Source organism: Pteropus alecto, unplaced genomic scaffold (assembly GCF_000325575.1).
Source record: "Pteropus alecto unplaced genomic scaffold, ASM32557v1 scaffold95, whole genome shotgun sequence".
NCBI lineage: Eukaryota > Metazoa > Chordata > Mammalia > Chiroptera > Pteropodidae > Pteropus > Pteropus alecto.
The window spans coordinates 22,770,088-22,787,838 of record NW_006441071.1 but is presented as its reverse complement, the minus strand read 5'-3'; the positions used below and the strand labels follow the sequence as shown (position 1 = coordinate 22,787,838).

The 17,751-nt window shown below is 30.7% G+C and overlaps 1 protein-coding gene and 1 pseudogene across 1 annotated transcript in view; both read right to left on the bottom strand.

Annotated features, from left to right (window-relative positions):
- Positions 1–17,751, bottom strand: part of VPS13A (vacuolar protein sorting 13 homolog A) — a 176,789-nt gene that overhangs the window by 117,290 nt on the left and 41,748 nt on the right. Inside the window, 5 exon segments of the mRNA XM_025051387.1 lie at positions 6,945–7,083; positions 10,571–10,688; positions 13,047–13,179; positions 14,903–15,039; positions 17,632–17,746. Of these exon segments, the coding sequence (XP_024907155.1) occupies positions 6,945–7,083; positions 10,571–10,688; positions 13,047–13,179; positions 14,903–15,039; positions 17,632–17,746 (642 nt within the window).
- LOC112485117 lies at positions 6,690–6,808 on the bottom strand (annotated as a pseudogene).

Genomic DNA, 17,751 nt, shown 5'->3' with positions numbered 1-17,751 from the left:
TTCCATGGTGTATATATCAAAGAGCAGAACTACATATGTTCACCTTACTATACTATCAAATTGTTTTCACAAGTGATTGCAACACATTACACTACGTCAGTATATTAGAGTTTGTATCGCTCCACTACCTCACTAATGCTTAATGTTTCCAGATATTTAAAATTTTGCCATTGCCACTGGCAATTTCACCCTAGTTTTAATAATAATTTCACAAATGCATAATAGTTACATGTCATCTTATAGGTTTGTGTTGTTTGTGATTGTCCCTCCTGGAATCCTGTTTATTTTGGGAAAAGATTTTTATTAAAATATAACCTACTACACAGGAGTACCTAAGAATAAAGTTCAATAAATTTTCAAAAATTAAACACATTCATGCACCCAAATCCAGATCCAAGAACAGAACCTTACTGGCAACTAAGAAGCCTCCGCCATGCTCTTCACAATCATCAGGCATACCACAAAAAGGTAATGACTATGTTGCCCTAATTTTAATTTTTATGTACTAAAATTTTTTTTACATCTAAATTCATAAAAGATTAGTTTTGTTTTGCATTTTCCTGATGAGTAATAAAATCAAATACTTATTCACACGTTTGTCAATGCATTTCCTATTTGGCTGCTAGCTTCCTTATATATTTTGAATAAGTCTTTTGTAAGTTATATATGTTGCAAGTATTTTTCCTAAAATATACCTCTTGTTTTTCTCATTTTTAAGTGTCTTTTGAAAGTAAGAAAATTTTAATTTTCATTAAGTGTAATTTATTTTTCTTCTTCTACGTTTGTGCTTTTTAAATCCCAAGATATCTTTACTTACTACAAGAACTCAAAGATTTTCTCTTATGTTTTATGCCAAAGAAATTTTACACCCTTGGACATTTCATTTAGGTCTATGTTCCATTTCAAGTTAAATTCCATGTATGGTATAAGGTAAGGTTCGATGCTCATTTTTTTCCATATAATCTTTTCCACATAATAGTCTAGTTATTTCAGAACTTACTGTAAACACTATCCTTCCCCTACTTAGTTGGATTGGCACTTTTGTAAGAAATCAAGTATATATTAACTGCATATTATACTGTGGATTTATTTCTGGATTCTATTCTACTTTATTGACTTATATATATGTCTATTCTTATACCATTACAGGACTTTCTTGAAAAAAACAGCTATAAAATAAAACTTCAAATCAAGTATTAGAAATCTTCAAACATTACTCTTATCCAAAATTGTTTTGGCTACGACATGCCCCTCATATTTCCATATGTACTTTATAATAAGCTTGTTAATTCCCAGAAGAAAAATCTTAGGTATTCTGATTGAGATCGTGAGAAATCTATAAAGTTTGGAGAGATTTGCTGTCTTAATAAAGTCAGTCTTCCAACTATGAATATCATTCTATTTAGGTCTCTTTTAACTTTTCCCAGAAATGTCTTGTAGTTTTAGGTACATAGGACTTGCATTTCTTTTGCTAAATTTTTAACTTCTTTAATGTTATTATTAATGGAATTTTTTCTTAATACAGTTTTTAAAAACAACTAATTATTTACATTGATAATGTATCTTGCAATGTTGCTAAACTTGCTTACTATTACTAGTGATATTTTTCTTCATTCCTTAGAACCTTCTGCATAAACAATCATGTAATCTGCAATGAAGATAGTTTTATGTTTTCATTTCCATTCTGTCTTTATTTTTCTTGACTTCTGCAGAGGCTAGAACCTTCAGTATAAATTTGAATAAAGTGATGAGAAAAGGCGTTCTTACACTATTCTTGATCTTAGATAGAAAGCATTTAGTCTTTTTCAAATTAAGAATGATGTGAACTATAGGTTTTTCCTAGGTGTTCTTTTATCAGGTTGAGGTGGCTCCTTTTTATTTTCAGGGCATAAAGAGTTTTTTGTCATGAATGGTTGTTGGATTTTTTCAATGGATTTTTCCTCTTCTATATATTTTTTATCCATGAATGTGGTTAATAACACTGACTGGTGAATCACTTTTGCTGTCTTAAATGGATTTGGTTATAACATATTATATTTTTTAAATATTATACTATTTGGTAATAATTGTTAAGGATTTTTCATCTATGTTCATGAGCATATTAGTCTGTAGTTTTCTTTTCTCATAATTCCTCTTTCTGGTTACAATAAGATAATGCATGCGAAGAAACAAGCAAGTATGGCCCATGCACAAAGAAAATAGCAGCAACAGTAAAGAGAAAGCACTTAAGGTATGGATTTAACTGCAAAAAACTTTAAATTGTCTTAAATATGTTAAGAGTGGTAGAAAGAAGCATGGAGAAAGAACTAAAGGAAAACAGAATAATGAGGTCATGACAAGTAGAAAATATCAATAAGGAAATAGAAATTACAAAGAGAAATAATATAGAAATTCTAGAACTGAAAAGTACAATAACTAAAAGAAAAATCTCAATAAGAGATTTAAGCTAACAGAAGAATCAGTAAACACCAAGATAGGCCAATCAAAACTGTCAAGACAAAAGAATAAAGAAAAGTAACTACAACCTAAGGGACCTCTGGGACACCATCAAGTGAGTCAATATATGCATTATGAGAATACCAGCAGGAGAACAGAGAGAAAATGGGGCAGAAAAATATCTTAAAAAATAGCCAAAAATGTCCATAAATTTAATTAAAAATGTGAATCTAAGAAACCGACAAGTTTGCTGAAATCAAAGTAACATACACTCAAACAGATCCACAACGAAATATATTATAAACAGTTAAAAGATAGTCAAAAAGAGAAACTTGAAAACAATGAGAGAAGCAAGTCACCACATACTAGAAATTCCTGATAAATTAACAGCCAGTTTCAATAGGAAACAAGGAAAAAATGAAATTATATTTAAACTGCTGAAAGAAAAAAAATGAACCAAGAATTCTATACATGGCAAAACTGTTCTTTAAAAAAATGAGAAATTAAGACACTACCAAACAACATCTGAAAAGGGGGTGTTATCACTAGACTTGCCCAACAAGAAATGCCAGAGAATCTTTTAGGTTGATGTAAAAAACACTGGTTAGTAACTCAAAGCCATACAAAGAAATAGAGATCTCCAGTAAAGATGAACACACAGGCAAATATGTAAGGAAGTAAATATCGTATTCATAGTTCACATGTAGACATTTTATTTTCTACACACTTAAAAGAAAAATATGTAAATATATAAAAAACGATAACTGTTATTGAGAACCCAATATATAAAGATGCAATTTGTGACACCATCTTAATAATAAAAGGACAGAACTGTATTGGAGAAGAGTTTTTGTATGCTATTGAGGTTAAGTTGGTATCAATTCAAAACACAATATTATAAATGAATAATGTTAAATACAATTGATATACTAACCATAAAGAAAATATCTAAAAGTAAAAGTATACACAAAGAAAATTAGAAGGAAACCAAAGTAGTTCACTCCAAAATATTGACTAATCACAAAAAAAAAGGCAGTAATAGAGAAATTGAGAGACAAAGAGTATAAGATATAAAGAATATGAAAAGCAAAAGGAAGAAGGAAGTCCTTCCTTATCAATTATTATTTTAAATATCAATGGATTGAACCATCCAATCAAAAGGCATAAAGCTGGCTGAATGGGTAAAAAATATATATATGATCCAACTACATGCTATCTATAATAGATTCACTTTAGATCTAAATACACAAATAAACAAAAACATGAAAGGATGAAAAAAGATATTTAATGGAAATAGCAATCAAAACACAAGTGGTTATATTGATTTTAAACAAAAGATTTTACAAGAAAAATTGTAACAAAAGATAAAAAAGTTATCATATATGATACAACAGATAATTCATTAGGAAGATATAACAATTATAAACATATATACCAAATAATAGAGTCCCAAACTATCTGAAGAAAACAATGACAAAACAAAAGAAAGTTCTACAAATAGTTCAACTTTAATATCTCACTTTCAATAAAGAACAGAGCATCTAGACATAAGATCAATAAGGAGAAAAAGGACCTGAACAACACTGTATACTAAAAAGACAGAACAGACATATATAGAACCCTTCACCCAACAACAGGAGAATATACATTCTTTCCAACTACATGTAAAGCATTCTCCAGAAGAGACCATATGTTAGGTTACAAAACAAGTGTCAAAATTTTTTAAATGAGTTAAATCATATAAAGTATCTTCTCTGACCACGATACAATCAAGCTAAAAGCCAATGACAGAAGGAAAACTGTAAAAATTATAAATAAAAATTGAACAGAACATTTTTTTAAAAATGGGTCAAAGAAAAAAGTCACAAGAGAAACTACAAATATTTTGAGATGAAGAAAAATAAAAACACATCATAAGAAAACTTATGGGATACCTTGAAAGCAGTGCTCAAAGGGAAATACATTGCTATAAGAAAGCATACATTAAAATAGAAGATTTTAAATCAATAATCTCACTTTATACTTCAGGGAGCTAGAAAATAAAGATCAAACTAAACCAAAAGCTAGCAAAGATAAAGAAATATAAGGATTATAGTAACAATAAATGAAATATCGAACAGAAAAACAATGGAGAGAATTAACAAAACCAATAGCTGGTTCTTTGAAGAGATCAACAAAATGGACAAAACTTCAGCTAGACAAAAAGAAAAAGTATGAATAACTAAATCAAAATCAAATTACTACCAACGTTACAGAAATAAAAATAAGTATAAAAAGTACTATGAACAATTGAAGGCCAACAAATTGGATAACCTAGATGAAATGGACAAACTCCTAGAAAGACACAATTACTCAAGCTGACTCAGGAAGAAACAAAATCTGAATAGGCTCTTAACAAGAGTGTGAATCAGAAATCAAAATTCTCCCAAGAAAGAAAAGTCAGAAGGCTTCACTAAGTGAATTTTATCCACCTTTGAAAAAGAATTAAAACTTTCCTTCTCAAACTCTTCAAAAAATATAAGAGGCAAGAACACTTCTAACTCAATCACTTAGGCCTGATAACAAAGCCAGACAAATACACGACAAATAAAGAAAACTATAGACTAATATGCCTTATGAACAGAGATGTAAAAATCCTCAACAAAATACTATCAATCAAACCCAACAGGTTATTAAGAGGGTTCAACATAAAAAATAAATCATTGCAAAACACCAGATTAATAAAATAAAAAAGTATAGATGATTGTCAATTGAGGCAGAAAAAGAATTTGACAAAGATCAACACCATTTCATGATAAAAAATGCACAAAAATGGAGATGTAGAGAACTTCCTCAACATGATGATAGGCATTTATGAAAAACTCAAAGCTAACATCATACTCAATGATTAAAGACTGAAAGCTTTCCCCCTAATACCAGAAAAAAGACAAGGATGCCCTCTTTCACTAATGCTATTTAATAATAATGTACTGAATTCTCATAAGAGAAATTACTTAAGGAAAATTAATAAAAGCATTCAAGTTGAAAAAGAAGTTAAACCATATTTATTCTCAGATGACATGATCCTATACAGAGAAAATTCAGCACAATTCACAAAAGCAACTACAAATGCCAATAATTAAAGTCAGCAAAGCTGCAGGATATCAGGATCAACACGCAAATCTGTTGTGTTTTGATGGACCCACAATGAACAATCCAAAAAGGAAATTAAGGAAATAATTCCATTTACATTAGTATCCAAAAGAATAAACTATCTAGCAAAAATATTAAGCCAGGAGGTAAAAAAGCTTTACAATGAAAACTATAACATATTTCTGAAAGAAATCAAAGATCTGAGTAAATGGAAAGACATCTTGGGTTCGTAGATTGGAAGATTTAATCTTTTTAACATGGGAACATTACACAAGTGATCTGCAGATTCCATCAAAATGTCAACTGCATTTTTTGCAGAAATGGAAAAAGCCAATCCAAAAATTCATCGGCAATTCCAAAGAGCGTGAATAACTAAAACAATCATGATAAAAGACAAAATTAAAGGACTCACATTTACCAAATCAAAACTACTACACAAAGCTACAATAATGAAAATAGTATGGTATTGGTATAAGAACAGACATTTATTGACAAATAGACATGTCTAGAAATCAATCTATATAACTATGGTGAACTGATTTTTGACAATGGTGCCAAGTCCACTCAGTGAGAAGAACAGTCTCTTTAAAAAATGGGAAGGAAACAATGAGATTTCGACATGAAAAGAATGACATTTGATACATACCTTACCTCACACTGTATATAAAAATTTACTCGAAATGGACAAAGCAAATGTAAGAGCTTTAAAAAGCATGAAATCATTAAAGAAAGGAGGGATAAAGTTGCATGATCTTGATTTGGATATGAAATTCTTAGATGTGACAGCAAACAATAAACATGCATAAGCAACAAAAGAAAAATATAAATTGGACTTCAAATTTTAAAACTTATGTACATGAAAGGATATTATCAAGAAAGGGAAATAAAAACGCAGAGATTGGAAAAATGTTAACAAATCATATATCTGGTAAGAGTGGCTATCCAAAATACATGAAAAAACTTAAAACAACAAAAACAAACAATTCAATTAAACATAGATGAATTCATTCTTTTTTCTTTTTTTTTTTTTTTTAAGGCAAGGCAACTCTTGGTTGACCTCACAGATTGCAAGGACCTTGTCAGTTTACAATCCCTCATTTTTTTTTACTTTTTATTTTTTACACCTACAGTACCTGGTCTTCCTATGTGGTCTCCCATTCAAGTTCTAACCAGGCCCGACCCTGCTTAGCTTCCAAGATCAGATAGGATCAGGCTTGTTCAGGGTAGCATGGCCGCAGACTATTTTCTTTTAAAATGAAATTTTTAAAGGTCTATTTAAAATTGGTTGTTTACCCAAAATTTCTGTGGTCGTTACAAATACTCTTGGTGAAAAAAATTTTTAATTTGTACTTTTATTAATTTTGTAATAACATTACCTGAAATTGTTTGACAGGGGCAGGTACTTCAGTTGCAGGTGTGGGCTTTGGAATGCTTTCAATCAGTTCCAAAATCCCTTGCAATTTTTTATCTGAGATTCGTAAAGAAAGCAGTGGCAACTTTCCAAAAATCTTGAATCTGTTTCAAAAGAGAGGAATCATTATAAAATAACTTTCATTCTGATTTAAGCGCATTAAGTAAAATGACAACTGTTCTTCTTAAATTATCCAAAAATAATCAAATGTGATTTGAGCACAAGAAATGGCCCTCAGTCCACGGACAAATTATTTCACAATTTCCACTTAAATTTACATTTTACTTTATTGACCAGTCTCATTAGATGAACTAACTTCATTATTTTTCAGAGGCTTATTTTCTAATGTTATTATGTTTATTATCTCTCTACTATTTACCAAGGACAGCTGACAATTACTATTTACCAAGTGTTTATTACACGAATAAGAATTAAGAAAAGCACTTGATATGTATTTTCATAAATAGTTCTCACAACCTATGAGGTAGATGAGCTATTTCCATTCTGTTTCTTATAAATTCCTATATGTATATGGTTCCTATCAGGAAACTAAGCCTTAGAAAGTTCAAATAATTTGTCCAAGATATTATACATCTAAAATCATGTTTAAAAATCAAATCTGACTAAAAAGGAAAAATCACATGATCACATAAATAGATGCATATGACAAAAACCCAATACACATTCATGATAAAAAAAAATCTGAGAGGTCGCCTTAAAAAAAAAAAATCTCACAACAAAGAAAAACTTATGATCAGATAGTTTCACTGGTGAATTTTAGCAAACAATACACACACAAACACACACACACACCCTTTCTCAAACTCTTCCAAAAAACTGAAGATAAAGAAATACTTCCAAACTTATTCTAAAGTCAGCATCATTCTAATACCAAAACCAGACAAAAACACTACAAGAAAACTACAGACCAATGTTTCTTATGAACACTGATGCAAAAATCCTTAACAAAGTATACCAGCAAACAAAATTCAACATCACATTAAAAGGATTATACGCGAAGACCCAGTCAGATTTATTCCCGGAAAGCCAGGATGGCTCAACATATGAAAATAGACAAATATAAACAACACATTAATGTAATGAACAAAAATAAAACACATGATCATCTGACTTTAATAAAAAGCATTTGAAAAGTTCAACATGCTTCCATGATGAAAACACTTAACAAACTAACAGTAGAAGGAAACCACCTCAACATAATAAAAGTCATATATGGAAACACCACAGCTAATACTCAATGGTAAAAGACTGAAAACTTTTCCTATATCCTCAGGATAAAAGATGCCTACTTGAATCACTTCTAGTCAACAGAGTATAGAAAATTTCAGCCAGAGTAATTAGACAAGAAAAAGAAATAAAAGGCATCCAAATCAGAATGGAAAAAGTAAAACAAACTCCATTTAAATTTGGATTACGACTGTTCAAAAATGAACTGATCTTACATGTAGAAAACCCTAATAATCCACAGAAAACTGTTAGAACTAATAAATAAATTTAGCAAAGTTGCAGGATACAAAATAACCCTGAAAAATCAATTGAGTTTTTTACACTAATAATGAACAATCCAAAATGGAAATTAAAACACAATTCTATTTACAATAGCATCAAAAAGAATAAACATAAAGAAGGAAGTAAAAGACATACACTAAAAACTACAAAATGTTGCTGCAAGAAACTAAAAGACAAACAAAAAGATATATCATGTTCATGGATTGGAAGACTTGATATTAAGATGTCATTACTCAAAGCACAGATTTAATGCAATCCATATCAAAATCTCAATGACTTATTTTATGAAAAATGAAAAAACCCACCTTAAAATTCATATGGAATCTCAAAGACCCCAAAGAGCCAAAATAATATAAAATGAGAACAAAGTTGGGTGACTTACACTTCCAGATTTCAAAACTCAGTAGAAAGGTACAGTAATAAAAATAGTGTTGTAGTGTCATAAAAACAAACAACAGAGACCAAGGGAATAGAACAGAAAGCCCAGAAATAAACCTTTACATATATGGTCAAATGATTTTCAACAAGCGTACCAAGATGGTTCAATGAGGGAAAGGACACTTTTCAACAAACGGTGCTGGGAAAACTAGATATCTACGTGCAAAAGAATGAAGCTGGATCTTTACTTTATATCATATTCAAAAATTAACCCAAAATGGATGGAAGCCCTAAACATAAGAGCAAAAAATATAAAACTTTTTGAAAAAAATATACAGAGAAAGTTCCAGGACATTGTATCTGGTAATCATTACTTGGATTCGACATAAAACATACAGACAACAAAGATAAATTAGACTTCGTTAAATTTAAAACTTTTGTGCATCAAAAGACGCTGTCAAGAGAGTGATAAGACAATCTACAAAATGAAAGAAAATATTTTCAAATCACATATCTGATTAAAAGTGAATATCTAGAATATACTTTAAAAACTCCCACAGGTCAAGAACAACAACAAAAACAGTTAAAAGATGGGCAAAAGACTTGAACAGACGTTTCTCCAAAGAAATATATAAATGACCAATAAGTATATCACTAATTAGAGAAATGCAATTCAAAACTTCAATTAGATACTACTTCACACCTTTTAGGATGGCTGTTATTAAAAAAAAGAAGAAGATGAAGAAAATAACACACGTTGGTAAAGAAATGGAAGAAACTGGAACCCTTGTGCATTGCTGGTAGGAATATAACATGATGAAGCTGCTACGGAAAACAGCAGGGCAGTCCCTCACAAAATTAGAAACAGAATTATCACATAATCTAGCAATTCCACTTCTGGGTATACACCAAAAAAAATTTAAAGCAGGGACTTGAACAGATTTTTGTATCCAATGTTTACAGCACCATTATCACAACGGCCAAACATTATTACGAGAACGCAAATGTCCATCAACAGATGAACAAATCAACAAAATGTGATATATACATAGAATAGAATATTTTTCGGTTTCAAAAACAAATGAAATTCTGACATATGCTACAATATAAATCAACCTTGAACATAATGCTATGTTATGATTCCACTTATATGAGGTACAGCTGACCCATGAACAACACAGAGGATTAGACACCCCGTCCTCCCTGTTGAAAATCTGCATATAATTTAACTTGGCACTCCATATCCATGAATTCCCAACCATAGATCGAAAATGTTTTTGATCCATGGTTGGTTGAATCCACAGAAGGAAAACCCAGGGATACAGATGACCAATTGTTTATTTATTGAAGAAGTTCTGCATATTTGTGGACCCAAATAGTTCAAACCCAGGTTGTTCAAGAGTCAACTGTATCTACAGGAGAAAAATTCACAGAGACATAAGATAGAATGGTGACTGTCATACACTGGGAGGAGGGAGGAGGGAGACATTAATGATTAATGGGTACAGAGTTTCGGTTTGGGAAGAAGAAAAAGTTCTGGAGATGAATAGTGGTGACGGACACACAACAATGTGAATGTACTGTTATGTACATTTTATCACACATAAAGAATAAAATATGTTTTTTCCTTAGCTACAGAATTACTGAGAAAATCTATAATCACATGAAACAGACAATACATACTTAGGCATCCTTACATCCATGAAAACCATGGCCTTAGAGAATTCCACACTGAAGTGCAGAGGGACCAAAATATGCTGTGTAGATACATTGAGTTTTCGTGCTTCTTTCCAATTATCACCTAATTATAGAAAAAAAGTACATGTTTAACACATGTATAATTTGAAAAACACACTAAACCTAAAATTACTATTAATACTTCATAACCACACACTGCATGACAGAGTAATCTTTGCACATTTAGATAATGTTAATAATACCATATTCCCAGATACACAAAATTGGCAGGCAAAGTCATCATTGTCCTGCTGCAGCTTGACAAGACTTTTGTTCTAACAGAAAAAAAGCTTATTAAAAAAAAACGACATATTTTTAATCAAATCTACTGTGCATCCATTGATAACTACACTAACCAGATACCTTACCTAAAAAACAACATGATTCTAAGGCAATAATGGATAGGGAAGAGTGCAGTTCTTCAGTATTAACTAATAAAAGCTACCATTTATTCATGATTTGCAACTGGCATTGTTCTGGGCAATGTCTAAATTTCCATTTAATTTTCACAACGATGTATAATCATTCCATTTTTAGAAAACAGACTCAAAGGAATTTATAACTTGCTTATGGTCAAAAGGCTAGTGAGTGATAAAGCTGAAATTTATATCCAGGTCTGCTAACATGTGACTCTGTGCCAATATTCACTGCAGTGTCATAAGTCTAGATGTTCAATAAGGAAATGGCTAAATAACTGACAGCACGGCTTTTGAACATTAGTCAATATAAATCATAAGTTTAACTGCCCAAAATATTACTGGTAAATGAAAGGAAAATCAGGATATAAAACTACATAAACCATGTAAAAAATGCATTCACAAATATTCCTAACTCATAAATACCACAGAAGCACATCTCATATACTCATAGGCTCATACACAGAAAAAAAACAGCAAAAAAGATATGCACTGAAATACATTATATACATTACCTCATTTGAACCTAATAATTCCATGAGTCAGATAAAATAGTCAAAGAAAACCAAGCCAGTGAAAAATTAGACTCTCAAAGATAGGTAATAAAATAGACTTTATTATAATTTTAAATTCCAATGATATTGAGATAAATGGAATATTTCTTTCATTTCTCAATTTACAGGTTAAAAAAATAAGATATTTAGAAGCCTGTGTTTTAGTATTTACCAAGAGAATCTATGACAATTACATAAAGTAACCCAATGTTTAAAAAACCTTGCTCAAAAAAGATTTAATTAAGAAGTTAATGCTTATCAAAAACATTCCAAGGAATTCCAATAATTTTCAGACAATAATTGTATATATAAAATTTTTTCACAAAGTATATCAGTATATTAAATATTAAATAGTTAATAGATTTCAAAAACTAGTGACCGAAATGTATCAAACATACCAAAATACAGTAATTTATTCCCTGAAAAAAATCATTAATTTTCTATAAACGATTTACATTTGCCACCCAGTATACTTCTGGGCTCCTTCTACATCAAGTGGAATATAACAAAAACAGAAATTAATTAGTATCCTAAAGCAAACATAGTTAAAGAAATAAAATCAAAATGATCCAGCCCTATATAAACTAACATTTTTAATAACCATTATATTGGATTCTCAATTGCTTCTCATTAATTAGCTTAGATAATTAAAATTGGACCACATACATACATATAGAGCTCTAAAACAGCCACCAAACCACCTTTGTTGAATTAACTGAATGTCCACTAACACTCTAGGGATTCAGAAGCTTTATGACACAGTGAGAAGAATGCTCAACTAGTCAGGGCTCTCTCACTATCCTTTAGTGGCTTCTGACAAATGAATTTCTGGCTCTGCTGACTTCATCTAAAAAACTATATCTGACACAAAGACTCTTACACCAAAGTGAATGGGGTAAAAAGTGTACCTAAAGATGGTGATCTTCCTCAGTCTCTGAGTGGCTATTTACATCGGGGCTGTCAGAGTCCCTAGGTTGCCTCAGCCCATGAACAGGCTTCTCTGGTTATCCCATTGTGTAATATAAGTATATTAAAAATGTAAAATTTAATAAGTATATTAAAAATTTGGAAAGGTTGGAAAACATTGATTTATGTCAGGATTTCTCACTCTCGGCACTTGATATTTATACCAGATAAGTCTTTGTCATGGGATAATGTTCCTCTACATTGCATGATGTTTAGTAGCATCCCTGACTTCCACCCACTAGATAGATACTAGCAGTGCACCTACTGTCCTGCTGTGACAACCAAAACTTTCTCCAAACATTGACAATGGCTTTCGCAAAGTAAAATCACTCTTAGTTGAGATACTGCTCCAATCTCCTATATACATCTTATTTAAAAACATAAAAGTTCTAACATATTTAGGATGAAAGTCTTTAGAGAAACTGTCTAAAAACCAAATTAATCACTTCAGCAAAATGAACGATAAATAATGCACTGTATACTTACCAACTCTGCTGTAAAGTAGCTGTATGCTTGTAAGATGAATATCAAAGGAATCATAAGCTCTATGCATTATCTCTTCAAGCTTGGTCCCACCTTGTTTCATATCTGATAATTCCGAACGACTTTTACTTGTCACCTTAAAGTTAATTTTAATAGTTTAGACTATGCAAAATATTCCAAAATGAAAAAAATAAAAGTTTTTATCTTTCAGAATGTAAAAAATTGATAGGAGAGGATAAACTCACAGGCTGACATATAAGGCTACTAGAAATGTTCTTATCCATGATAGGTATAATAAGCATGAGTATGAAGCAAATTTTTACATATTAATTGATATTTCCCAATTATTTAAATTAAAAGTGGGGAACCAAGTCAGTTCTGGAGAATAATGCATTTAAATTTTGTAAAAATCTCATAAGCCTTTTTATCAAAAACAAAAGAAAAATATAGCTTATAAAACATTTTTATGACATGACAGATATTTAGAAAACTTTATAAATAAAAAGAGTCCAAGATTAAATATTAGGATAGCAAAATTTTAGTCCCAACTCTGCCATTTATGTGACCCCAAGCAAGTTATAGTTCTATCTCCCCTTTATTGGTGTACTATACACACTACTTTTTTCATATAAACATCTGGAGATCACTCCACAGCAGTATATTTTTTATTTACGCATATGTGTGTATATATATACACACGTACATATACACATATATATGTATATATATTTTTTAACATTTTCCCTCTATTGTATATAGCTCATGTGTGCACAATCAAAACTGATTATCTTTCTTTGAAAGGTAATAAATTTTAAGCAAAAGGTTAAGCAAACTGTGTAAGATCACAAAACTACATTGACATCCTTACTCCTGAATTTATGCTCTTTCCACTATGCCTTGAACCAATTCCATAACCAAATTAAAATGAGTAATTAGTTGTATAAATATTATAACTGTAAATACAGCAGGTGACTACATAATTAGGAACTGAAGAGTAAAAAAGTAGAATAAAGAAGGTCAATATTAAGAAAAGGTACATAACTGTTAGGTAGCAAGAAAGAGCATTCTAATATTATTCTATTCCTCCTGGGTCTTTCAATTGTTATAGATACATTTAATGGTGTAGAGAAGTGCTGTTCAATAGAACTTTCTACAATTATGAAATAGTTCTCCATGTCTGCTGACTAATACAGTAGTCACTTATGACAATAAACACTTGAATGTGGCTGATGTGACTAAGAAACTGACTTTTTATCTTATTTAATTTTAATCAACTTAATCAACCACATGTGGCCAGTGGGTACCATAATGAACAGTGTATATCTAGAAAAACACAAAAAATTGATTCTTTACTCAAAACTAAGAAAAATGTACATAATTGAATAAAAAGGGAAATAACTTAGGTAAATGAAAGACAACTGTCTCTCAATTTAGGATTGTTTAACAGGAATATTAAAATGTCAATATCTAATGTTATACACATAAAAATTTTCAGAAGGCTGAAAATATATTTGATTACTTTCAGAACCCATTTTATATATTTTTAATTAATCAAATAATAACCTTAAATTGAAAAGGAAATAAACTCCTTCAGCATTATTCTCAAATTCTATATACACATATGATTCTTAGATTCGCCTCTGACATACAGAGTTCAAATGTTCATTTTGCTTTTAGAAATGTAGGAAAACTACCTAATTAAATGAAACTTTTATTCATTAGAAAAAAATATCTCAAATTCTAGTATTTACCATAAATCTAAAAACCAATATGTCAAATCAAACTGCCTTAAAAACTACATTTTAAACAAAGAAATACCCTAAATGCCATATTCTAAAACAAATATTATTAGTATATACCTTTAAATGACCAAGATCCAAAAGAAGCAGATTTGATGTAGGGCTAAAAATTCCATCTTGTGGGATAATAACATATGAAGCTTTCAAATTAATCCTGAGATCAAGAACTCTCTGTGTTTCAATAACATACAATAGACCTGCAGAAAATTTAAACCTTCACAATGAATATTTTTCACAAATTACTCAAGAAATAGAGAATTTTAAATATGTGAATTGCTAGCAGTCTTAAAATAATGCAAAATTACTATTCATTTTTAAATGACCCTGAGTAAAACATTTTCAATATAAAGTAAAAATATTTGTTAGTCATTGTGCACATTCCTAATTAAATATAACTGACTACAAAATTAGAATGATTCCTCAAATTTTTTTAATCCATAAATTCAATTTGGGTAAAACTCAGGAGATAACATATTTAAAATAATAAGTTGTGTAACAAATTTACTCAGAACTTCTATGTTAGAACCTATATAATTCTTTCCAACTGGTGAACTTAATACAGCTACATGTACCATACTGAACAATGATACTTGATACTTATACTTCTGAGAAAAGGAAAACTTCTGGATTATTTAATCATCTTCAATGAAATCACATGTAAATTGAAAAGGCAGCAAATCCAAGTTCCCCATTGCTTAGATATTTTATTCACTTCAGGCATTTTATTCTAATAAATTTAATCTTCACTTGCACATGATTTGTATATCAAATTACTTTTATGTTGGCATCACAGAGGTACCAGAAGAAGAGAGAGCAAGGAAATAAAAACCTATTTGAAGAATTAATGCCTAGAAAACTTTCCTAACCTGGCAAAGGAAATAGACATGTAAGTCCAGGAAGCACAGAGTCCCAAACAAGATGAACCCAAAGAGGCCCACACCCAAGACATATCATAATTAAAATGCCAAAGATTAAAGACAAAGAGAAACTCTCAAACGCAGCAAGAGAAAAGCAGTTAGTTGCCTACAAGGGAGATCCCATAAGACTGTCAGCTGATTTCTCAACAGAAACTTCGTAGGCCCAAAGAGATTGGCAGGAAACATTCAAACTGATGAAAAGCAAGGATCTACAACCCAGATTACCGAGCAAAGCTATCTTTTAGAATCAAAGGACAGATAAAAGACTTCTCAGACAAGAAAATGCTAAAGAAGTTCATCACCTGCAAAGCAGAATAACAAGCAATGTTAAAAGGACTTCTTTAAGAGGGGGAAAAAAGTTCAAAACTATGAATAATACAACAACAATAATTACATATCAATCAATGATTACTTTAAATGTAAATAGATTAAATGTTCCCATCAAAAGACACAGGGTTGCTGAATAGATTTTAAAAAAGACACATAGGTTACCTATGAGACTCAGTTCAGATCAAGAGACAAACACAGAATGAAAGAGATGGAAAAAGATATTTCATGAAAATGAAAACAAAAAAAAGCTGGGATACCAAATACTTATACCAGACAAAATAGACTTTAAAATAAAGGTTGTAACAAGAGACAAAGAAGGATCCAGTAATCCCACTTCTGGATATTTATCCAAAGAAAACTGAAACACTACTGCAAAAGGACATGTGAACCCATATGTTCATTGCAGTATTATTTACAACAGACAAGATATGGAGGCAACCTAAGTGTTCATCAATGGATGAACAGATAAAGAAGGGGTGAGAAAGAAAAGAAAGAAAAGAAAGAAAAGGAAGGAAGGAAGGAAAGGAAGGGAAGGAAGGGAAGGAAGGGAAGGAAGGGAAGGAAGGGAGGGAGGGAAGGAGGAAGGAAGGGGAGGGAGAGAAAAGAGAGAAAAGAGAGAGAGAGAGGAAAGGAAGGAAGGAAAGAAAGAAAGGAAGAAAGATTCAATGGAATATTACTCAATCATAAAAAAGAATAAAATCTTGCCATTTGCAACAACATGGATGAACTTAGAGGGTACTGGAATAGGTCAGACACAGAAAGACAAATGCCGTATGATTTCACTTATACGTGGAATCTAAACGACAAAATAAACAAAACAAAAACAAACTCATAGATACAGAGAACATCTTGATGGTTGCCAGACAGAGGGGACTTGGGAGGATGGGTGAAAAAGGGGAAGAGACTAAGAGTACAAATTGATAGTTACAGAATTGTAATGGGGATGTAATGTATAGCATAAAAATACAGTCAATAATATTATAATAACTATATATGGTGTCAGATGTTTACTAGATTTATTGGAGTGATCATTTTGTAAGTTATATAAATGTCACTATGTTGTACACCTGAAACTAATATAATATTGTATGTCAACTGTAACTAAAAATAAAAAAATTATTTTAAAAAAGAGCTTGTGCAGTTTAACTGAACATTTTGTTCAGAATAGGCATAGATTAGGAAACGTCCCAACAGAGTTGAATTAAGTAAGAGCAGTAATTAAACCAAAACAGGCCATTGCAAGAGGCCTTGTGATTTTATAAAAGAATTGAAAGGTCATTTTTTGTCATGAACATAATTTCAAAAATCCTAACAAAATTTTGTAATTAACTTGAATGTGATTAGTAGGTTTGACCTGAGTGTAAGAAATGATTACTGTTATATCTGAATTTAAATATAAAAGTACCAGATAGTTTTGATTAACCCGAATCCAGTCTAGAAATATAAAGTAAAGTATACTTTACTAAAATCAGTTTAAAATGACTAAAAATTTAGTATAGGATTCAGTATTTAATTCACCAAAATTAATACTGGCATTTTTACCTGTTGCTGTCTTATCACGAAATTCTTCAAGTTTTGTCAATGTCACTGAAGTGAGCTGTGTTAGATTTACTTCTTTTGGGGGTCTGAAGAATTCCACTATACTATTCACTGTTCTCTGTT